Here is a 25960-nt window from a genome sequence, read left to right as displayed (position 1 = left end):
CAACACTGTATTGACTTAGGCAATATCAGTCAGATATTATGATCATCACCATCGTTACGCCATTAATCCTCCTTATCATCTACAACAACACATCATTGTCAACAGCGTCAGTACTAACAATGTACAGCATAGAGCAGACTGTAGGTAAGGCAGCACCAAGTCTATTTGCACTGCAATCCATTTGGAGCTCCCTCCACATTGAAAACAAGGTACAAATGGTACAGCTAATTCAAATATTGACATCTCTAATGTCTTGAATCATGAAGTTTTGGACCTGAAACATGGTATAATGCGGCCCTGCGTCTTCATGATCCTTATATCTCTAATTAACCTCCTTAATACCTCCATTGTACTGTATTGGGAGAAAACTGACGCTCTTCTCTGGATGAGACTCATAATCCTCAATTAGCGTGTCATACTGTATATTGTACTTGGAGGCTGTCAGATTTAGGGGACTCATAAGCTAACTTAGATTGGCATGATCCTTCAAAGCATGAGCATGACAGAGTTAGATGGCAGTTTTTCCCATTAGGACCCAAATCAGGGCTGTTGTAGACAGTTTAATATATATAAGAAAACAGGGTGACGACAAGCTGACACTCAATAACAGAGTTAAAGTTGGTCGTCAAAGCCAAGGAGGAATAAACGATTTTCAACATCATAAGGAGCTTAGAAATATTACTTGAATAGTTGTTGTTTTGTCCGATTTCACCTTCAGAACAAAAAATAAATTGTTGTCATAATTGCATTTCTTCTGCTCGATAAAGCATGTATAAGCGATCAATATGTTGCAGTTACCGCTGTGGATTGTGGTTTCTGCCTGAGAAATGATGTCAAGCACTTGTTAAGGTGCTACCCAAACAAAAACACATGAGTGAGGCTTCACCTCCAGCTGAGAGCCTAATATGAGACCGGTACAGCTGCAGAACGCTGAATAGACATGTTCAACCAGACCAAACAGTACACATTGCAACTGCACAGGAAGGGTGTGGATCAGGCATTAACACAAATCTGCCACAGTCCTTGGATCATGTGCTGTTTGCGAGCCTTTGGCAAAGTCACTGGGAGAGTGTGTCATGTGCATCTCTCTACTGCAGCTCCAGAAGGACCTTTGCTGTTGGATTTGGGTCATTATCTATCAAGTCACTGAAATAACTCGCAAAAAAGTTAGTCCTGCTTGTGTCTCTGTAACTTCTGATGCACAAACAACCTTAGATTGCTTTTCCGTGTGGGTAGAAAACGCAAATGTTGTGAGGATTTCTCACCTTTCTTCAGCTCTCTAAAACAAGGTGCTGCAACACCAGCTGCATGAAGCTGTGACAGTAACAACACATTCTACCTACGGTACGCTGCACGGTTAATTTGCAGGTTTACCATGCACAAAGGCACTGCGCACAGGTTCTCATTGACGTGCACAGTAACAGCAGTAATGTCCGTGACAGATTCACTATCGTATAGAAACCAATCAAAATACTGGGAGATATGTTTATCCCCATCAGAGGTGTATTTTTTTCTGAGAGGTCGTGGCAAGGACCTGAACCTGGCAGTGATTGGTGTTGTGCTCAGAGGTACTGTATCAGGTCTGATACAAGAGCTGTACTCCTGGTGCTTTGGTTGAAAGACAGTCGCCCTATGTAAGGCACACGGTGCCCTCTCTCTGAACTACATCAGTTCTTATGGCATTCTTCCAGCGGCTACCTGCTGCATTCAGGACAGGGAGCTCGGCATTTGGAGAATTAGCACAGTGGCTCATGTTGGTTGAGATCTTGATTTAGTTCAGTTCACAGTTTTGGACTTGAGAATATAAACACTGTTGTGACATTTCCATCTGTGACGGCCTGGTTTCTGTTCTACATTTCAGTGTGATTACATGCCATAATACACTACACACATTTGGCGATAGTATTTTTAAAAAAAATGTCGCTGTGTGTGCGATATTCAATTGTGTGTGTGTAGTGTTTGAAAAACTGTATGTGTGTGTGTGTGTGTTTGGGTATGTGTGTGTGACCGGGGGGGGACGAGCGCTGACCTTCCGTTCTTTGTCTCCGTAATCCAGGCCCAGTGTATCCATGGCACGGACGATGGCAGCCAGAGATTGGATGGTGTTGCTGTAAACGACAGGCTTGTACTGCTTCACGTCGTCGCCAGAGAAACCGTCCTCATGGATGATCCTAAACGCACGCAAATACATATGCATTAGTCAGTGGGTCAGTGTGCGTGTTTATGTACAGCCAGTTGTTCATTTCTTTCCTTCCTGTAATCAACAGTTACATAGATCGACAGATTCGTACATTCGGCATGGAGCGCTACACAGAAGTCATGGTTTGACATCGAAAGTGTTTTTGGGATAATATGGTCAGGGAAATAAAGGAGGGAGAAGGTTTCAGAAGAATGGGGGTGATGGCTTAGAGAGAAGCAGGTTGAAGGAGGGTTACAACAAAAACACAAAAGACAGAGAGAGCAGACCGGGGGGGGTGGGGTTCATAACCAGTAGGCGAAGCTGACATTTCGGCACACAGTGCAAGCAGCAGCCCATCCTGCTGTTTTAAATGTCATGCACACAAGGACACACCGACAGGCAGGCTCAGAGACGGTTAGACAGTTACCCGGGCAGACAGACCGGCAGAAGGGAAAGTACAGATGGACGAATCAGACAAAGTCAAACAAGGGAGTTGAGAGAGTGATGGGCAGCAAGAACAACAGACAGGACACCAGACAACAGTTGACTGATACAGACGGACGGATACAGGTTGGGGCCACATATTTGAGGCAATACAGAATGACATCTCCATGCAAAAATTAACCTGGGTGAACATGATCTCTGCCCAGAAAGGATTGAGGATTGAACCTGGCACCTCCTTGAAATACATCTTCAAACATCTCTATGAACTCTCAGGGCATTTGTCTCGTCCTATCGAGGATCTGCTACACAGTCAACAATCTGCATGCATCTTGAAACAAGCACGCTTTCGGACTTAATAGAAATTGTAGGTAGTGTCATAGCTTCTCAGTCTGTACATCCAGCCAGTTTAAAACACGCAAGTTCTCACTCCAAGTGCCACAAATTCAAAATCCTTCAAAAAACAATTCAACAAACCTATATGTACTTAATTACATTCAATCATTGTTGGTACAAGAGCACCAAATCGTTTAGATCGTTTACAGTAGTGTGTATCGATCCAGCCTCTCAATTTTCCTCACAAAGTCTCATTTCACTTTAAAATGTACAACATTTAGACAATGGATAATGGCTTCAATTTCCTGAAACGACCGTCTGATAGACAGTTAAAATGGTGAAAATATTCTAAATATAATAATAATAATAATAATAATAATAATAATAATAATAATAGCTAGGATTTATATAGCGCCTTTCATGAAACCCAAGGACGCTTAACAAAGACATAAATAAACATAACAAATGCAACAGTAGCTAGAGGACATAGGCTTTGGTGAAGAGGTGAGTTTTGATATAGTGTACACTTTAACTGATATAGATTGTTATAGGGGTCTTTTTTTAGGTGGCTAAAATACATTTTGCAGCTGGCCCCATCCACAGCAGTACATTGCTTTGCCTCCATGTCGGTAAGGAATTATTAAGACATATATTAAATGAACAACTGAAAGGAAAGTATTTAAAGAAAACTTTAAAAAAACTTTAAAAAAAAGCAAAACACACACGTCTAAGCAATGTGTGTCTTGGCATCAGACAAACATTTGCCAGTGTGTGTGTGTGTATGTGTGTTTATGTTGTGTGAGTCGGTGTGTTTGTGGTCTGGAGGACAGCACAGTTCTGGGCAGTGTACTGTTTCAGATCAATCAGGCGGCCTGTCAGTCCTATGTAAATACAGCAGGCTTGTGTTCACATCTGTGACTTTCACATTGGATCTATACCATGCAATAAAACTACCAATGATTCTTGTTGGGGATGCACCGATTGGGAAAATCTGGACAGATACCTGATACCGATGTTTCAAAATAACAAACTTGGCCAATAGCCAATGACGATGTTTTGTTGTTTACAGTGGTGTTCGTTACTGTACTTAAGTCGTTTTTTTGAATATCTGTACTTTACTTTACTATTTATATTTCTGTTGACTTTCACTTTTACTTAACTGCATTTTGCAAAGAAAACTGATACTTTTACTCCGATACATTTCTCCTGAAACCTTTACTCGCTACAAAATCAAATCTAACTTTAGAATGAATCATAAGACCAACATCGGGGATTGTGGTGGAACACAGAGTTCCCAAAAGGATGCTAGCTAGCGAGCGACTACATGACTCTACGATGACTGATTTCATGATGGAAGCAGAAATGGAAGCACATGCTACTCCCGCAACAAACAACAGTAGTGACGAAGACCAACACCCGTGGACATATTTGCGAGAAATATTGTCTCATGTTGGAGTGAAAGATTCTTCGGCTGACTTTTTCCTTTATTTGACTTTATTTGATTTTATTTACACGTGCATTCGGCACCCTTCGTCATGCCAGTGGCATCTTATCCGAATCAGCAGCTGATTACTGTTGTCTGAGTCCAACCACAAATGGCCAACACAACATTTAACATGTGCAAAATTGATGCAACAAAACAGATAGACGAGACGTGGTCCACTGCCATCGGCGAATATCGGGCCATGGTGATGTTCGGCCGATGAATTGCTGCATCACTAATTCTTATCTGTACAATGTGGACATTGGATAATGTCTATGTATATGAATAAATACACACTGTATCACTCAATACAATCTAAATAGTTTAGTCCTTCTATAGCCTGGCTTTTTAATCTGTCCTGTTGTCACACTTGCCAAGCAGACATTTTTGTGAAATTCTTCCCTCCATCTTTCCTTGCACCAGAGGTGAAATGAGGACAAACTCCTAATTGGATGCTGCAGTGTCTGCGGAAACAGTGTGTTGAGCTTCAGATGTCAAGAGGAAGGGTGATGTGTGTTTAACAGCTAGACCAAACTCCAATCAATAAGAACTTTAAAAAAATAGAATTAGACACTCCTGGAAACAGATTTCTGATGTACCGGGATCTCTATCCTTCCAACATGAGACATACGATACATCAACCTCAATCTCATCAATCTCTGACAAAAGGTCTTCTCAACCTGGAATTGAATTTAACCCTCCCGTGCAATCTTTAACCAAAAAGATGACAGTGTGGGCGAGGGTTGATGGAGGAATACGGCAGAAGCGTTATCGTCTTCCTAGAAAGTGAAACATTATTATCGTATTGGCCCCCAGGAAGAGGAAGAAAGATTGAGTGACAGAAAAAAGACAGTCACACACAAAAAAGAGAGAACTGAGGTGAAAAAAGAAGGACGTGTTGCAGCAAGTGTTAGACGTGTATCAAGGACTTGTTTTTGTGTCTGTGCATGTGTGTGCGCGTGTTGGCTGGCCTGCTGACGTGAGCTTTCATGCATGAGGACCTTTTCTCATTACCCACTCTCCAAGCCCTTCTGTCAGCAAAGAGAGAGCCCTGTGTGTGTGTCGGTGTGTATGTGTGTAAGTTGCCGTAGCTTTGGCACAATCTGCACGGTGACCTGAAACGCAGTTTAGCTTCACACCGGCACCGACAGATGGACAGTAGGACAGACATATGGTCAATTTAGCCACGATATCAAGCCATGACATGGCTGCCATTGTGGAAATATTGCATATGGCCATAAGCAATAATTACGTTGAAATAAAAGTTGAGTTTTTTTGTTTTGAGGCAAGGCATTTTCTACTAACAGAAAAGCCTACAATGTGTTTCATGTTGGATGTCCATCAAACTGCCAATTCAACTCCACAAACAGACAACAAAATGTCCATCTTCAGATTTAAACCTCAATTTTAGTTTCACCAAGATCTTTCGAAGAAGTGTCTCATAATCATCCAAGCTATGGGAAGCTCTTCCATTTCCATTGTGCATTGCATTGTGGGTGAATGGTGTCTGTCATCAACACACTCATTACTTTGTCTGATGTATTTATACTTTTGGGTTTGGGTATGCGTCACTTTCCCTGTGTAAACATGTTTAAAATGTGCCTTGAATTACAACGTCGCATTGATTCGGGACACACCTGTGCTTTGGATTTCCTGAAGATGGGGAAGCACTGATCACACATGGAGAGGCGGTATTCATCACTGTATTGGTCGAAGATATTGTTTTTTCCTCGGATGGGAAGGTCAAGTGAGGATAGCCAAGCTTACAATAACCTGACTTCATTCAGTCATGCCCGTGTCAATATACTTCACTTCCTTGGACATTTAGGCAGAATGAGTATGTGTTTAAAAAAAGAATTGATATAAACATAAGGCTAAGAAAGTCAGGAATTGATGTGCATCCCAGCTGATACCAGCGTCAGCCTGAGAGCTGAAGCAGCCACGGCCACTGACCAGCTTCAAGGCAATTAGGTAATGACAACCGGTCTTCAGCACCGTCACCTTGTGGGACCTGGTGTGAATCAGACAGAGCTGCAAAACCTCCCCTCAGGAGTCAATGTTGTCCTTTGATATGTGCCGTTTCTACGACAAAATTGCATTCATAATTTTTTATTTTTTTTAAACAACATTGAAGTCAAGCGTCCTCAGTTCCTCTAAATAAAATGTGGAACTAGTGCCTTTTGTGTGAAGGTGACTCCGGCTCCTGACATCAGAGAGTTAGACAGACAGATGTTTCCAGCGGTGGCATTGACATTTGATCTGATCTAAAGCCAAACACTGTACGTACTAACAAAACGCAGCAGTACAGAATGTCCGTCTCTCCGACAACCGTGAAAAAAAACTGCGAGATAAAGAAACAACGATACTACAAAAGAGGACCTTGTAGTCGACGCAAGACTTCTCTTGCTGAATGTGCTTCGGACGCAAACATGACCACGCGCTCATCATTGTGTCAAACACATCATGCCTGTCTCTCTCCTCTCTGGCTCCCATTATCCCCCACTCTCATATTTTTATCCTCACACCTACTCATGTGAACACACAAAAAACACAAAGGCTAAAAACCACAGGTGTCTATTTCGGTTCTGCATTGTTGCTATAGCTAAAACTGTTTTTTCTAACACAACAGACACATACACACACACTATCACACACAGACACAGGACCCTGTGTGATTGGGTCTTCATCGGTATGCTGTATAACCAGCCACTCACGTTGTGGTCTTTGTCGACAGAGCTCTTAGTCGTGACAAAGTGCACGCTGACCAACTCCTGTCAACACTGCCGGGAGTTACTTACACAACGCACAGTGTGTTTGTGTGTGTGTGTGTGTGTGTGTGTATGTGTGTGTTTACGGGAGCGTAAGAGTAAAGAGTGAAGGAGAAAGAGGGGACAAAAATGTGATGGGTGGTAATGGGTGTGAGCGAGTGCATGAAATAGGAGGGAGATAATGAGAAAAAAAAACAGAAGCTATAAATAGCCAAAGGGGTCAGAAACAAAGCCCCCACCCATGACTGACACACACAAACACACACAGTGACAAGGAGGCATCAGCTGCTCCGTCATTTGGCTCCACTCACTTGCCATCACACCTTGAGGTCAAGCAGTAGCATCCTGAGCACACATACTCCCACACACATCCATGCCCCGGCCTCTTCGTCTTTTCTTGTTCTTGTTCATAGTTGGTCGGTTAGTCCACCACTTTGGTCCATCGTAAAAAAAATATTGCATCTATTGGATGGATTGCCATTAACTTTGGTCCAAATATTGACGGTTTCCAGAGGTTGAATCCTATTGACTTTGGTGATCGTCTGACCTTTCCTCTATAGCACCACCATGAGGTTGGCGTTTATGGTTTTGACTAAAATGTCTCAGATTGACATTGAAATAGAGGACACCGCAACAGTTCGGCAAAAATCGGACAAAGCTGTCAAAGACAAATGTCAAAACTAAAGCCGTTCCCATCAGCATCACTTGTACTTTGTGCCAATTAGAATGAAACACAAGCACGTCCGCAGGCTCACAAACTGTTGTGGTGAACACGGTAAACATTACCCCTATTAAACATGAGCATGTTAGCGTCGTCCTTGTGCGCTTGTTAGCATTTAGCTCAAAGGAACATTGTGTCCGAGCACAGCACAGCCTACAGAGCCGCTCATGTGGCCTTTGACTGTCTTTGTCGTCATTAATATTTACTCTTGTGCAAAGTAAGGCAGAGGGACACTTGCAGAGGTTCATGGTACAGAATTAATTAACGGTTGATCCTTATTTCTGCATTCTATAACATTGGGTGCAAACTTAAAAGTTTTGATAACATTCTATTAAGAAAAACTCATTTAATTTACCTCCAGCTCCACAAAGCTCAAATCTTTCAACAAATGTCACTTTCACATCTCATCTTCTAAACGGCCCGTATAGTGTGGAGAGGCACTGTTCGTTTTTTGAGTCCAACAATGAATCCTCTGCTGGAGAGGAGGCTTGGCTCCAGATTTGGCCATGTGATGATGAAGACTTTCTTGTGCCAAGGGACACGGTCTGCTTCACACTACTTCAGGGGGGATGTTAGGAGCTGCACACGCACATGCTTTTAAACCCAGGCGGACAGGAGAACAGAATAATTACAGTTCTGTATTACATGTGGGAAGACCTCATTAAATCCGTCTGCCACTATCTCTCTGTTTCACTGTCACAAGTTATCTCTATCTGCCAAGTTCTCTTTCATCCCTTATTCCTGTGCCCTCTCTGTCTCTCTCTCTCTGTATATTGCTTACCTAACATCACACTTGTTCCCCATCAGTCTCTCCCACTCACTGCCATCTTCTCTTTCTCTCCTTCACACTCCTCATTCCTAATTATCTCTTCTTCTTTTTAACTCCTCTCCTCTGTTTCTCCATGTGCAATTAACTATTAATTAAAAAGCACAGCGATGCACCCTTCCTCCCTCCCCACTGACTGATTTCTACAGGGAAACACAGGCACACAGGTACACACAACACCTGCACACAGGTGCTCACCTGGCAAAACTTAGCTTGACAGTTGCAGAGAGCGCAGTGCCATAACCGTTGCCTAATTAGCAGTTGGGTAACAGCTGCACAGAGAATCACACCCAAAACCTTGCATTGAAGCTTTCAATCCAGTTATTATTTGTGGGATTTTTTTTAACAAAATATTTCTGTGCCAACTGCCAAGTAGTCCAAATATTTTGATTGGCTGGGGAAACCAGACAGTTGCATTAGTCGACACGCTGTACCTTTGAAATCAAAGGGCGCAGCTTGTTAAAAATGCATCCCCTTTGAAAATACTCCTATTATAAATCAATACTTGGTAATCATGAGTTTAAGTATTCTTGTTAGCTGGCCATGATGATACAGCTGCTGACCATATGCTGAACTATGTTGTAACTGTATTAGAGGCCCATTGGCTCATCCCACCACACCCCTATGCTTTAACAGTCAGGGGTGTACACTTTCAGGTATTTGACTGCCTAAACAGTAGAATTCAGCAATAACAATCAATAATCCTCTCAGATGAAGATAAGCCAACTACGAACAACATTGTTTTCCCCTCTACCTAAGCATACTTATTTCCTTGGTCTGTGTTCTGGGGATTTGGTCTCTTTAACTGCTACAATGCACGGTTTGTATTTTTTTCTTGCAGTTTCTTACTGCTTTTAATAAAATCCAGGCCATTCGTTGACCTAAGATCACATAGTTTTAATAATTCACTGGTACTGAAAGACTTTTTTGTAGTCTCTGTTGCCAGCAGAGTTCAAAAGGATAGGAATACATACATATATCACATATATATTTCATTTAGAATTACAGAGAAGTAGTTATGCATAAAGTGTTGTCAAAGACAGAGTGACTCTTGTTCTGCATTTCCAGTTGACTGTACAATTATGGATAGTTACTCCAGGAGCAGTTGATAACATCTATGGTGAAGCCTGTATAAGTCAACGTGTGCTCTGTTCCAGACAAATTGAGTCATTGGTGGATTGATGGATCCTCCAGACTATTGAAGCAATGAGACGGACAGGAAGAGAGACCGAGAGGAGTGGGACCACAGGCTTTATCAGGTCGTCCAAGATATAAGGTTGAAATGTAATTATTCAGTTATCCTGTCTTCCCCTGTGTCAATATGAATTACTTACTTTCATCGGATTCAAGTAGAGTCCAGTCATCTATAGGGAGACCAACCAATGAAACCTTCCTGAATTCCAACTACCTGCCAGATAAAAAAGGCTATGCCTTTTTTTGTTTACTTCGAATTAGCTAACTGGAGCATGTTAACACACTAAACTGTGACGGTGAACATGGTTAACATGTTACCTGCTAAACACCAGCATTCTAGCAATAGTAGGTCTGTTGTACTGTTGTATTATATTTTGAGAGTGATAACAAAAATTACATTAATCAACCCAACTACTTCCTGAATTCACAAAATGCCAAATGGAATCTAAGACTCCCTTCTAATGAGACGGTTTTCTGGATTTACACAGTGTGAGTGGCCAGAAAAATACGTGTATGATGTAATGCAAAGCAATGCAATAGCTCTACTTTCTTAAAATGTTTAGTTTCTGTTCAACTATAATTTCAGCTGCTTGTGTGTTGACTCGATCCTGAGGCTGTACCTGTGGTGCTTGTTAAGACAGCATTATGCTGAAATGATTATGATTATTTATAATACTTTGTGCACTTGATTTACATACTGGAAAAACAAAGCAAAACCTTCCCTCCAATATGATGCAATCCAATGTTAAAAATGCAGCTAGAAGTGTCACAGAAAATCACAAGTATTTATGCACATGACTACTACTGCACATATTGTTCGCACTTGGGTGTGATACAAACACAGAAATAAAAACACGCATTCCAGCTACAAACTCAGCCACAGTCACCATCAGCTGACTTTATGTCAGCTGAGTGGGGTCACTGTAACAAGACTCCTTTGTCTCGCAGCGATCTGAACTGACGTGAAATCTGCCAAATAGACCTATAAACCAAACAAAAAAAACACTGGCACAACCGCATCAACTTAATGAACAAAACAGCATAAACAGAAGAAAAAAAAACTCAATTGCACATATGTGTACAAGCACGCATTCACACACAGATACACACACACACACATTCCTCCCACAAAAGACCTTTGTTTTTTGTGCGAATCCCTGATTAGCGTGCGGACCACACACACACAGTCACATTGGACTGGTCTGATTCCAGTGTGCAGACCAAGAACGAGAGCAGACGAGGCTTAGAGCAGCGGCTCCCAAACCTTTTAGGCCACACCCCCCTCTCTTCACCCCACCAGGTTAGGGCACCCGCAATCCCCCACACCTTCAAAAACCAAACAAACCGCAAAGTAGCCCATTTATAGCTAAGTTAAAGGCATCCAGTTTAATCATGCACACATTTTCAGAAGAACACACGTGTTAACCATTCAGCTTCCAGGCCATTTTACCTTTAAAAAAGTACGCTACTTACAGAACAACAAAAAACTACACTTGACACACTAATTCAGGAACTCTGCAGGTAAGATAGTAAAGCGTATCAAACCATCTGGATAGCAGCTAGCAACCTACACTTGCGTCTTCACTGGTCACACATGAGCAAAGAAGGATGCGAGCCACTGCGAACTCAGACAGGCAGACGAGACATTCAACTAATGTCAAGGTTAAGGTTAAGAGATGGTATGGTCCACGTTAGGGGTGTCTAAACGTAACCAAAACATATGATTGGTTGACACTTCACCGAGACATTGGAGACCAGCTCAACTCTAATCTGCAGCACCGCACAGCCCGACACGGCAAGTGTCGGGCGTTAGCTTGTAGCTTATGACATTGCCTTCCATTGAAAATGGCTTGTAGAATGTCGTTGTGGTGCTCGTGGCGTGAAGGCAGCATAAGTGTGTATGATGTGATTAAACCCGGCTGCCCATTTACTAAATGCAAATGTTATTCAAACGCTTAATACACACACTGTTATCAAAGATTGACACACACACACACACACACACACACACACACACACACACACACACACACACACACACACACACACACACACACACACACACACACACAAAGAGCTATCATAAGATGTTGCGTTGCTGTTATTTCACAACTCACTGAGGCAGCCAATGAAATCATTCCGGCAATGAGCACACCCACGGCTATATTTAACCAATGAAGGATGACTATCTGGCTGACGGACTGTTTCAGATGACCAGTTACAGACTATCTCTTCATGCAACACCGAGTTTGTGCCAACATGAGCCCCCCCCCCCCCTCTTTTTTTCACTCCTTGTGTCTAACCATCCCAGGAAAAGGAGGGTAATAATTATCGAGGATAACAGAGTCCAGAAAAGGAGTACCCTTTGCACCCTGACAACCATGTCCTTGTATCCCTGTGTCACTTCCTCTAGCTTGCTTAATAAGTGAGAATATGTCCTTTCACTTGCCAATCTCTCTCCTCGAGCACAAAATGGCTTCGCTTCCCATCCCTTACCTCCCCAACCTCATTCACACATCTTCCCTTCACCCTGTTTCTTTTCACACTCCAACATCACTTTACCCTTTTGAAAAAAATTATAATTTTCCTTCCCGATTGCCTCTGCCTGGTGTCCCTGTTTTTTCCCTTTTTTCCCCTCCATCTTCCTCCCCTTCCTCCTTTTATTCTCCTCTTTTGAGGCTTAAACCTAATTATCTCCTGTTCTAGAGAAACCACACACAAACTCTCTCACACACACACGTGGGAAACAGCCTGTGGGAAGTGGTGCAGCCGTGAGGGACGGACAGCGTTTGTTCTCCCTTCGGCCAATCACCTCCGATCATGTCAGCACGGTACAACACTCACACACACACACACACACACACACACACACACACACACACACACACACACACACACACACACACACACACACACACACACACACACACATTGTGAAAGCAAGCCCAAGATGGAGAGAAGGAGGAAGACAAGGTGTGAAGCTGTGTATATTGTACAAAAAGCGACTGAATTCTTCTTTTAAATAATTTGGCAAGGTGCTTTAGCCTTCATATATGGGCTATGAACAAAGGAGGAGTTCTTGTATTTAAAGAAGAAGATGTGTGTTGAGTCCCGACGCAGCAGACGACCGAAGCACATATAAACGAGGACGATAATTTGTGCTGTTAAACTATACATCAACATTGTCGTGTGAGCAATAGAGGCCATCTCTATCGCTGCTATTCAGCACCTGTGAGCATAATAGGCCGTATAATAGTCCGATGAAAGCCGTTTACAGTGTGTATACTTCTACACGGGTTGTAAACTGTTAATGATTGAAAAAATGATTTACCTTGAGATTTAATCAGGTATGAAAAGACTTCATGGTACGAGTCCTCTAGCTATCAGGTGGCCTGAAGAAGTCAGGAAGATTCACCGTGCCGAGACCTCTCTGCAGGCAGATTGCTCAATACTTGCCGTAGTTTACACAAATATTCAGAGCAAATACGACTGATAAGGAATATCAGTTGATGTGATTTGAAGGGGTACTTCAAATTTAAAATTAAATTAAAGCAGAGGCCGAGATATTAATGAAGCTCCGAAAACAACTGGATCATACATTTCCCATAATGCAACTCAATAGCATCTTTCATTAGACTTGTCCTGTTAGGTATTTACGAGTGTCTTTCACACACACAATGCCCAAGTGTGTAACCAACACACCTATTATGAATGTGATTACTCCAAGCCCAAGTTGAAATAACCCTGAGGACATCATTTGGGTTATTTTGTCCAACTTTGGAGCCTCCCTCCAGAGCCATTTTACAGAAGTTTTTTGCAGAAAAGTAGTACTAACCATGACAAGTAAGCTGAACTCGATGTGTGAGATAAAGTTTCCTTGTTAGTGTATGGTTGTTGTTGTTGTTTTTTAAGTACAACCACTACTCTAATATCCATCTCTGGAGTTTGCCCTTACAGAACAAGCCCCTAAAGCCTTTAAGGAACTCCCACAGAATGTTAAAAGAAGAAAGGGGAGGGTCCATACCTATAATCTTTCCTCCCCCGCCCCAAGTTTTATAGTGGCTGTGACAAGCAGTGGCCTCCCTGGTTCTGCTCAATAATAGGAAAATATTACAACATTACATGATGTTTCTCACACACAGTGAGCACTGCTAGAGAGGTCAGTTTGCCAGCTGGGCAACGAGAGAACCTTTGCACACGTTTAAGCACACACAGGCACCATAAACAGATGGTGTCACACACAAACACACACACACACACACACACACACACACACACACACACACACACACACACACACACACTTCTATGTACAAGATAGAGATACGTTGTTCACACATGACCATGTCCCTTGGGTTGCTGGCCTAAATATTACACTCACTGACAGGCGATCACATACACAAACATACACAGTATTGCAGTCAGTCACACGATTCTAAAACAATTGTTTTCCTTAAATTCCTTTTCTCTGTAAAGACATAGATTGTCTTCTTCGTCATTTCTTACCCCTCCTTGTCTTACACATGTAGTTTTACATTAGACTGTGCTGTTGCTTCCCACCTTGATAACTCATTTGCCCATACACAACTATAATCCACTCTCAGTTCTCTCTCTCACACACACACACACACACACTATACAAGTTCCTGTGCTCACCTCACCTCATGTTATCAGTGCTTTGTCATGAGTTATTGTCACTTAGTGATTGCATCATCTGAGAAAACAATAATATATGCTTCAAAGGAGAGTTTTGCAAGTGTACATGCAGTAATACTTTCAACCATAGCACATTTCAAAAGTACTTTATGTACGTGAGCTTAAAGAATAGACTCAAAACAAGAAGTCTTTAAAAGGTTGTCACAGTTGCAGTATTTTTTCCACTGTTTTGTACAAGCGGTAATAAACGTGTTTTCACTGATGGAGATCTCATGCACACACTGCAGCTCAATATACACACCATCAAATACAAATACACCCCACACTCACACACAATTGGTAACTTGAGCACACCCCAGATGTTCAAAGCACTGTGAGAAATAAATAAAAAGAGCAGTAAGGGCTTTCTGTTCCTCTGATGCGGTTCAGGAAATAGCAGAGCGTCTCTGAACAGGAACGTAAAGGCTTCCCTCACAAGGCGCTGTCCACCACTTGAAAAGTAGCTTCTCTCTCCATAATATCAGAACCGTAGGATTTAGTGGCATCAAATAGTGATATCAGAGGGGTTTCCCGGAAAAGAGGCGTTAAGGCCAAGCGTTATTTTATTTTGTTGTTTTTTTTATGGGGAGGGAGGCACTTGTCCACCAGCCTGAGCCAAAGTGAGTTAGTAGCTCCTCCCTCACTTTGATTGACAGGTGACAAGACCCAAGTCAAGTTTCCGTGTCTTGCTTGAGGAGTTAGCATAAGAGCCTAAACTGTACACACGTAGCCCTGCAACGCTCACGCCTCCAATGCTACGGTTATCTTAACGGGCTCTGATTAGGCACACACACCCTACGCCCCTTAATAAAAGGAGTTTGCTTATTGTACAACACATTTTTATTTAAAAACATCTGAAACATGCATAATTCCCTGATGCTTAGGCCCGTCAGGTGAGGGTTAGTTACTCCTTGTCTCCACATTTTGCATTCAAATTCCAAAACTTAAGCAGTTATTCCAGTTCGGAAGAAATTTTGAAGAAAGAAAGGTGAACCTTCTGCACCAAGTTAGCACTTAGAAAAATGTCTGGCTGGTGAAAATGACCCAACAAATGATTCACGGTCAGCGCACCTCACCGATCCCCTCGTTGACGCACATTGTATCACATTTATCTGGAGGTAAAGGTGGCCACAAAAAAAGCACTTACAGCACTTTTGTTTGTACACACTTAACAGACAATGCTGTTTGCCAGATGCAAATGCATCAACTCATGCAAAAGCATCAGTAAGATCAGCTTGCAAGCTGCAATCAGAAAAGACTCACTCTCTGTCACGAAATACGGTACAACTGTTACATGTTATGTTATAATAATGTTATCCACCCATACAATGTGCATTTATTGTAACAATGAGTGTAAAGCAGCAATAACCTCATGGTTCACCTCCTATTTTCTTTGTGTAAGCCTTTATTCAACCTGGTTTGTCCCATTGAGATCAAAAGACCTCTTTTACAAAAAGGAGACCTGGCAAAGCATAGCATCCTATAATATCTGCAATATTTACATAATAGGCTATATGGACTAACGCAGCCGCTCATTAATATACATTTACGTCAGTTCAAGTTACATAAATGTGTGATTTCCGGCAGTCAAAGGAAATCAATGAATTCCACTGTTCCTAAAGGTTTTGGCCTCCTATGTATTCAATGAACCCACTGGGAGCATTGGTCAGTCAGTGTGCAGAAAGTGCTGCTTGGATGACCATTAACAGCTGAGAAACAAGCTGATCTGGAGCCACTGAATCATGCCCCCATGTGATATGTCCCTGTACGGCCACAACCAAAGCCTATTATCAGCTAAAATGCACTCGGCTGTCTGTAAAATGACAAGATATTGAAGAGAATCCATATGTCACGACGGGATTACAGATGAAATGACGGAGGGGGGCGTAAAAAAAAAAGAACTACAGTAAATCCTGTTGATATATTATAGGATTATTGCAGTGATATAGTAAATACAAAAAGTACTATTTAAGTGTGGCATGGTTGCAGGAAATTCTGCACTGAGCACCACAGACATATATCCCTGTAGGAAAGACTATTATAAAAGAACATTATGATACCATAGGAGAAAAGAAAACCAGCTTTAATGAAGTCAGTAAACTCCGTGCTAAGTACCACAGGTATGCATATCGTCCCTGCAGGGGTTAAACCGGAGCACTGTGGTTGTATGTTAAGAGCGCTACATGGGACTGACCCCTGGTTAGAAAGTGGACCTTGACAGAAACTGACACAGCCAACGGGCGACATGGTATTTACATAAAGGTGTTGTACGCTACAGCAGCCAGTGGCAACTGATGGTGTCAAAACAGAGTAGCTCTTTCATATCTTGGGTTAAAATGATTCAGGCTGAAAATAGTGATTTTATTTGTTCAAATCGATTAGTTTATCAGTTAATGGTCTATAAAATGTTAAGTTATGCTAGTTACGATTTACTAAAGCCTAAGCTGACATCGAGCAAAAAATCATGTGAGAAATGTTTAGTTTTTTACGTTGGTATTCAGTTGCCAATTATATGAAATAGAGAAACATAGAAAATCCTCACATTTGAGAAGCTGATTATTTTTGGCATTTTTGCACAAAAAAGTGAAATACTTAATGCATAAGTGTGTAGGATTTAGTGGCATCAAACAGTAATGTTAGAGACAGAAAAAACTGGGTGCCTCTCCGCTCATTTAGAAGCGTGTTGGAAAACTACGGTGGCCTTGGGGTCACGCGAAAGGCTCACTCCAGAGACAGTGTTTGGTTTGTCCGCTCTGGGCTACTGTAGAAACACAGAGGTGCAGCTCCCTATGTAGATATGAAGGGCTCGTTCTAAGCTATAAAACCCAAACTATTTGCAATTACAGGTGATTATACACAAATTAAGAAAAAAGATTGTTATGAATGTTATATTCCCACTATGCCAATAGATCCCCGAAATCCTAGACACTGTTCCTTTTAACGAATAGTCTAATCGCTAAATAGCTTCAGATTAGATTTACATGAATCAATTAATTGATTCATTGTTTCAGCTCTTTTAATAAACCATTAAGTAATGCTGTGGTAGCAGAAGTAAGACTTGCTCATTAAAACTCACTGTTAGTTCTGTTGAGAAGCAGTAGTCACTCAATTGGGAATATGATCATACATGTTTTGTTACAGTAGGCCAGGTGAACAATATTGTTGACATGAACTACTATCCAATACTATATAAACATGATTAATAATGATAATACTCAAACAAATAGTGTGCGAGTACTAAAAGGTGAGAATACATCAAAAAGTGACAACTTAAATTTGCCACGCCTCAAATCTCAACCAGTCAACTAAAGCAAGCTCAACGCAACCATCTCAGTAAAATGCTACTTCTGATACTATTGGACTGGAGTGAAGATGAGTGTATAGACAGCGGCACGACAGAGTGTATCTGCATGAAACATATGTTATAACAGGCCATGTAATAGTATACAGCTCCCCCATGCATACTAGCAGTACAGTAAATCACTGCACCTTCATTATTGTTTCCTTTCACACAGTCTTCCCACCCACACAGAGCAACAATCAGGTGTTTGACCAGGGCCGGACGAGAGAAGCTCGGGCAGATGTTTGACCGAGCCGTGTAGGGTTGAAGTGAGGGGCACTATGTGCTCTACGACATGCTTTTCCAGGACTAAAATATGACACAAAATCAGGGTGCTAATTCTGAGATCAGGCTGCATATGTGTATGTATGTATGTGTGTGTGAGAGAGAGAGAGAGAGAGAGAGAGAGAGACACACACAGAAAGAAAGAGTGAGAGAGGGACACACGTCCACTCTAAAGAGTTATTAGACCGTGTTTATTAGAGACTTACTTCATCTGTTTGACGATGGTGCTTTTCCCTGACTCTCCAGCCCCTGAGGGATAAGAGACAAGAAGACAATGTAAACAGGGTGTGTGTGTGTGTGTGAGAGAGAGAGAGAGAAAAAAAAGAAAGAAAGGGAGAATCAGCCTCTTAAAACCCTAAGTGAATAAAGACAGCAGCAGCTGGGTGGAAATTTAAAAAAAAAGATGGAGAAAGTGGCTGCACCCTTTCTTACCGAACATTTTTTTTTTTTTTAAATTCCCATCCATTTTCCAATTCAGTCAGTCAAATAGATGACAATTGAAATAAAGAATCAAACATACACCTTTTACCTATATATTGACTGGTTCTGCAGACTGACATTTTCCCCACCTGGCATATCTTTGATGGATAAAACCCTATTACAGCAGGTGGCTTCACAGTGATGTAATGAGAGGGTCAGGGTGTGTTTAGTAGGGGGGAAGCAAGCAAACCAATGGCATTTGTTTATGTGTGTGTTAATATCGTTGTATTTTAGCTTATGACTGACGTTAAACAGTATTATGAGTATAATCCATTTCCACCATTCTGCACATCCTTTACCAAAGCGCCCACCCCCTCACACACCACACCTTTCCTCCGTGGCACCCCGGGGCCCTCCCTTACCGAGCAGCAGCAGCTTCACGTCTTTGGCCATGGTGACTCCGTCCTCCTTCAGGTTCTTCTCGATGGCTTTGCTCCGGTCCAGAGCCGCCCTCTCCTCTGCGCTCAGAGTACATCCCATGGTTAGAGAACACAGCTTGATAGCTTAACCGATACCGGTTAAAAGAAGAAAAAACAATGAAAAAGGTGGATTCAATGACACTTGTGCGTGGAACCAAAGCTGGTCGCAAATCTTTCTTTCTGTCTTGGTTAATTTCCTCCTTTTTCCTGTGCCTTTGATCCCTCTTTCTCTGGCTCTCTGGGCAGCTCCCTCTCTCTCGCGCGCGCGCTCTCAAGCCGGGGGTACGGCGCCGTTAACGCATTTAAATCACGAATCCTCTCGGTTTGATCCACAAGTCGATGCAGCCCCCGCGGTCTTTCCGTCTCTCAACGCGTGGCCTCGGTGGTGGTCCGTCCGTCCGTCTCCCTTCTCGTGTTTCCGTCGGTAAATCACGGTAACGGTTCTCTTCCTCTCCGCTCGTCGACAGTTGGCTGCGTGTTACTTGGAGGCGGGGAGCAGCGCTCGCATCGTCTGCTTCCAGCACCGGGTTCTCGCGGCGGCTCACGGCGGATCTTCCTCCGGTGTTTGGCTCCTCCGAGGCGGGCGGCGGGGACTCGCTCTGTAACGCTGTACTGCCTCCCGGTAGCTCCGGTACGGGCTCGGTCGTCCGTTAGTTCATTCGTTCAGTTTTCAGGTTGCTGACGTCAGAAGAGTAAAAACAGAAGTGGGGAGAGAGAGAGAGAGGTAGAGAGACTATACTCCCAGTGGAGAGAGATATAGGTAGAGAGAGAAAGAGAGAGGGGTAGAGAGACTATACTCCCAGTGGAGAGAGAGATATAGGTAGAGAGAGGGGTAGAGAGACTATACTCCCAGTGGAGAGAGAGATATAGGTAGAGAGAGACTATACTCCCAGTGGGGAGAGAGAGCGAGAGAGAGAGGTAGAGAGACTATATTTCCAGTGGAGAGAGAGAAAGAAAGAGAGAGAGACTATACTCCCAGTGGAGAGAGAGAGAGATAGAGAGACTATACTCCCAGTGGAGAGAGAGAGAAGGAGAGAGTGAGAGACTATACTCTCAGTGGAGAGAGAGAGAGAGAGGTAGAGAGACTATACTACCAGCGGAGAGAGAGAGATAGGTAGAGAGAGACTATACTCCCAGTGGGGAGAGAGAGCGAGAGAGAGGTAGAGAGACTATACTCCCAGTGGGGAGAGAGAGCGAGAGAGAGGTAGAGAGACTATATTTCCAGTGGAGAGAGAGAAAGAAAGAGAGAGACTATTCTCCCAGTGGGGAGAGAGAGAGAGAGAGAGAGAGAGAGACTGTAACTGTAGTAATGGACTTCCACACGGGCTGTTATAGGCCAATATTAGGTTTTAGAGAAATTAAACAAATACTTGTAATTAATAATAAAATGTAATTGATAACTCACCTAACCAATGAAGTCAAGGCAAGACTCACATATATATATTTCGACTGTACGTTACATGTTTTGCGGTCACTGGTGTGTATTGAACTCGGGCAATTAGAGTTGAAGAGAAGGTAAGCTTATCTTTAAAGGGACAGTTCAGCCTCTAATCAAAAATAGATATTTATTCTTCTTACCTGCTTCTATACATCTAGCACAATCTACATCGACTTGTTTTGGAGTGCCAAAAAATATTTGTATTTGACAAACTCAGCAGCAATGTCTCTTTCCAGAAAACGTAACCGGGTTACTCAAAATAATCCACGGACCTCGATAAATAGCAACACAGGTGAGAGGAACATAGTATTTTTTGATTTGGGGGTGAACTGTTCCTTTCAAGATTGTGTTAGCTATCTAAATTGCAGTCAGGCGAATATATTGTATAATTCAGCAAATAATCTGCACAGATGAACACCACTTTTATTATTTTTCAAGCGTGAATGTATTTGCCAGAAGTAAAAAGCAAGCGCAAGGCTAAAAGTGAACTACACCACGGTCACGTGACGTGACCTCCAGTCACCACTAAGCTAAAAGTGGACTCGTTGGTGTGAAGATTTTTAGTTGTCTCTTTTCGTCACCTGCTAGCAACCACCTTTTTTAAGCCCTGTAAAAATCCTACAAATTCTCGAGAGGGGTTTCTACTGACTTTGGATTTATTTCTGTGGAACCAACCGTTTATCTGTCTTACGCTTGTGTCATTCACCTTATTTCAGGCATCTAACAAAAAAACAAAGGGCAAAAATGTGGACTCAACCCCATGTTTTAGGGCTCCTTGCATTGGACAATTATTTTTACAAAAAAAGTCCACTTCCTGAAAATTTGGAGATTTGATGATTGTCATGTAACTTTTTGCGATTTAGGACACATGATAACGGTTATTCTGAAAATGTTTTGGTTCCTCATTTTTCGTATACTTATTCACCATGTTAGCAGCATGGCCTTAATTTACTTTTGCATGGTCATAGTTGACTTTTTCCCACACAGAAATATCTCAATTTGTTTTTATTGCCATGAAATGTATTACCAACATTCAAACGATGTTGTCCCTGAGTTTTCATCTTGTGTCACCATGAGGTCGATGCTTTTGGTTTAAGCCTCTTGCAAGATCTGGCATTCACCCCCGCTTCAAACGTTAGCATGCTAACACGCTAAGATGCTAACACACTAAGATGCTAACACATATACATGATGGGATACCTGCTAAGCATCAACATAATGTAAGCATTAGCATAGAATAACTTATTTGTATGAAGGTCAGTTCGTCTTTTGCTAATAATTTATAACCTGACGGAAGAGGAATGAGTTCTTTTGACGATGTACATAAAGTCGGTAGTATTGTTCATTTTAAGCCAAAATTAAACATTTGGTTTTAACCAGCAAGCGGACAGATGTTTCCTGATATATTCAGCAAATGTACAGATGTCTAGCCAAACGCTATCGCAAGTTCTTCAAACATAATTCCGATCATTTAATTTCACAGAATGTAAATTCTCCAGGCATTCAAAACTGTGTTGCATTCCCTTACTGTATGTAAAGAAATACTTAAAAAAAACCTTTACAACGGTATTACAAATATCTAATTGTGTCGGGTTATACTTTAATGCAAACAAAATGCCTTGGTCGAGCAATTTACGCCAAATGTTTCATTAATTTCACATCAAAGAAAGGCTATTTATTGTTTTTGAGCACTCCACTCTGCGTGTCTGTTCAGCTTTAAGCTACTTTTAGTTGAATATTTGGGGTTTCTGGCCCGCTCATAGACTGTTGGGTTGAGTGTCAGGCCTCACTTCTGCCGCCACATATGAAACCCAAGACAGCCGTTTCCTGCAAACACACTCACACAAGCCTTAGCGTATACGCTGCCCTGCCTGGAGGACCTGCAAGAAATGGAAGTGAGCCAAAGTGAACAAGTGACTGATGCAGGAAGTCGAGCGTCAAGCATTTGCTAACGAGTTCGGTAGCCACATCCTGCCGGGTTTTAACGGAAGTCTATTTCGAAACGCAGGCAGATTGTCAATGAGAACATTTTCACACAAACCTGTATAGATCCTGTGCCATTGTGTCCATTAAACCACATTAGAGGAAAAGCACATTGCCTGTGTGAGAAGTTCATTACAACAGGTGAATGGCAGAGAGGTATAGATGTTATTGTCTTACTGAAACCATCATTTTATCATCATCATCATCATCATCATCATCATCATCATCATCATCCACCTGGACTGCAATTAACCCCCAACCCTCAGTGATGATGGTACAGTTAGGTTTATTCAACTGCATGAAAACAGAAATATTCATAATCGTATTCTTTCTCTGCACAGTTTACTTTGTTTGACTTGTTCAATCATATTTTATTCATGACCCACCATTTTGGAGACCTTTTCTGTTCATAAGCACTATTGTGAATTCACAAGTCTGGTGTTTGATACTCAAGACTGATTTTGGGGGAATTTTGTGATTAAATGGTCACATCTGCATGCTGACATACTCTTAATGTTTAGCAGTTATACTCTTATTGTAAGCATGCTAACAATTAATACTACTCATTTAAGTGATTGTGCCTCTTAATCAAAAGGATAAAAGCGATCACAGTTAATTATGGGAGGAATATTTGTGACAAATTATATAGATAAAAAAAAAGGTTTCAACCTCCCCGGTGGTGCTTGAGGCCGATTTATATCACTAAATTCTTAAGAATTTATTCACAAGGGGACTTGAATATTTCAAGCAAATTTCATAGAAATCTATCCATATATGAAAATATTTCCATTTAAACCATAAGTGTCAACCCCATGGTGGTGATCAAAGTCAGTAGGTTTCATCCATGCATGCGTCATATTTACTGATATTAGAGAGACTTTATAGCAGCTATAGGGCACCTTCTGTCTCCCTTTCCTTCCTTTGTCACATCGGGTTAGTCCATTAACGAACACAGACTGTGGTTACTATTACACAAGCAGAGCACACACACACACACACACACACACACACACACACACACACACACCATCAACAGCTATGTGATGCAAGTCTTATGCTGCATTCACACCAAAACCGCTGCAAATTTTCTCATCGTTTTAGTTTGAACCCAGCATTAGGAGAGAGTATGAGCTGATTGAGGACAGAAAAAAACATGTTCTGCAACACATTCAATGAGAAACCTGTGCTGGCAGCAGTCAGTATTTAAGTTCTACTCGAACCGGTTTAACCCAAGGGAATTTAAAAATAGCACAGCATGGCGTGCTGCACATGACATTACAACCACCCTGAATTACCTACGTTCATCTTAGAAAGATGGGAGAATTACAAAGTCTGTCACTGAGGATTATACCTGCAAGGAAAAGTGTAGGGAATGGATTAAACAGTGCGTTAATAGCTTTCAATCAATAGCATGTCTGGTTGCTTACATCTGTCTAGCTAGCTACACTGACTGACACAAGGACAACAATGTCTCTTTATTTCCATGTGTTTTACGTGGGTCGTTAATCTTCCCCTCATGTATGATATCATGTGTGCTACGTGTCCATCAAGTTCATCTTTAAGACAGGATTCTTCTTTAAACGAGTCAGCAACGTCAACGTAATAAGCTCACTAGTGACCGTCTTCAGACTGACGATTCCTTTTTGTCTACCTCAGCCTGAAATGAAAGACCCATCACCACAACGAGTCTGAAGAGTGGTAAGAATCTGCTCCTTTTAGCATTGTAACTTTGTGTGTGTCATGCGAGAAAGAAACAGGAACTAAGGTAAGCAGGGCTCGACAAACACTCATCTAAGTGTGTACTTTTACTGCGATTACCGGGAGTACGACATAACAGCCCCACCGCACAAAGCAAAGAACCATGCGTTATTTCTATTACAAAGTGCAGAGATGCTTATGCAACACCTTCATCTTCTTTTCTATAAAAAGCACAGATGCTGGGGCGAAAAGCAGTGTGGGATCGGGGCTAACTGGATGTGTCAGGATGTAATTTGCACTCTTCAGTCTGCAGCTTTCAAAGAAACGTGATTGGAGCTGGATTAAATAAGGTCAGAGTGATGTGAGCGAGGAGAAAAAAAAGACAGGCCTAAAGATGAAGTGGTGCGAGGAAAATATGGGGTGTGATGTGGAGCAATGCGGCAGCAGAAAGAGACATTCTAATGCTCTTAATGATAACATCTCGTACACTGAGAGCACTGCTCAGTTAATATGAAAATAAAGAAAGAGCACAAAGGGCACAAGGGAAGCGAGAGACTTGAAAATGTACTGAAACATTCCCCACAACATAAAGCAAAAGTTATTTTGCAGGGGGAACTGCATTGAGATGTTAGCACCACAAGAAGGTTTTTGTTTATCCTGTGAAATACTTTAAGATCTTCAGTACTCTTTTCTGCATTGGCAGAAAATGTAGTACGAGCCAAGAAGGTCTTTATCAAATTTCATGGCAGTCGTTGTCAAGTGCTGGACCGACCGACTGCTTCCAACTCGATCAGCGGATGGTGGCATTCACACTTTTCCCCTCAGCCAATCAGACTTTGCCACAGCCTCATGTTCTCAGATGTAGTTCCCGAACCCTTCCCGATCAACATAGGCATCAGTGACAGGAGCCAGCATCCCCAATTTGGCTTTGAAATGACCAGGTGCTGAGCAAGAACCCCACAAAGGTTTCCATTTTAGAGAAGCAGTTATTGCAGTTGTAAACAATCAAGCAAAGCAGAAAAGCGCTGACTGATGTGGGGGCACTGCTCTGTGTGGGCCTTCAAAAACAACACGCCTACTGCTGCTTCCTGAGAGCAGCCTGGACAGTTTGGAGGCTATTACAAATGTTTCTTTAAATAACACAGAATCTATTAGAGATGAAGTTGTGGTGTACTTGTCTTGGCCCAACACACATAACCACTACTTCTGTTTTCTGATTGTGTGTGGGGTTGCATAAGAGGCACAATTATTATTGATTATTCAATATTTATTCATTCTGCAGCTGTTAATTATAATTTTTTTGTTAAGTTCATATAATTAATCCTTTTGTGTGTGTTTTTTTTGGTGTGTGGGTTTGGAAATGCTTGTTTATTTCGTGTCAAGTGCTGCTTATCAAAACAAACCACCCCGGGTAATGGCATTTTGAGAAACAGCAGTGAAATATGTTTCTCCGTTACAGCAGTTGTAAATAGATTTTAATTGCAACATTCTAATTTCACTCTTCCGCCTCTTTTGTAATTTAGAATAAAGGCAATATAATTGAATAAACTAAAAACAGTGAAGGATGCAAACAAGAACATGGAAAGCAACGTGTATGAATAAATCATCTGAGTCGTAAATATTTGGAGAGAATAAAAAGACAGCTTGGACTACAGTACGGACCATGAGGTTAGG

General features: G+C 41.9%; 1 protein-coding gene across 2 annotated transcripts in view; it reads right to left on the bottom strand.

The window, feature by feature from the left end:
* LOC306741247 (guanine nucleotide-binding protein G(o) subunit alpha) overlaps positions 1-19228 on the bottom strand; it is a gene marked incomplete at both ends in the record, with an annotated part of 79532 nt that extends 60304 nt beyond the window's left edge. For both annotated transcript variants that reach the window (XM_079223503.1, XM_079223502.1), the window contains 3 exons: positions 2030-2171; positions 18475-18517; positions 19111-19228. In XM_079223503.1, the coding sequence (XP_079079629.1) occupies positions 2030-2171; positions 18475-18517; positions 19111-19228 (303 nt within the window). The remainder of the gene's footprint in view (positions 1-2029; positions 2172-18474; positions 18518-19110) is intronic.
* Between the last annotated feature and the right edge of the window lie 6732 nt (positions 19229-25960).

The sequence above is a fragment of the Taurulus bubalis genome (assembly GCF_910589615.1).
Source record: "Taurulus bubalis genome assembly, chromosome: 9".
NCBI classification, from domain to species: Eukaryota; Metazoa; Chordata; class Actinopteri; order Perciformes; family Cottidae; genus Taurulus; species Taurulus bubalis.
This window is presented reverse-complemented; position numbering and strand designations above follow the sequence as displayed.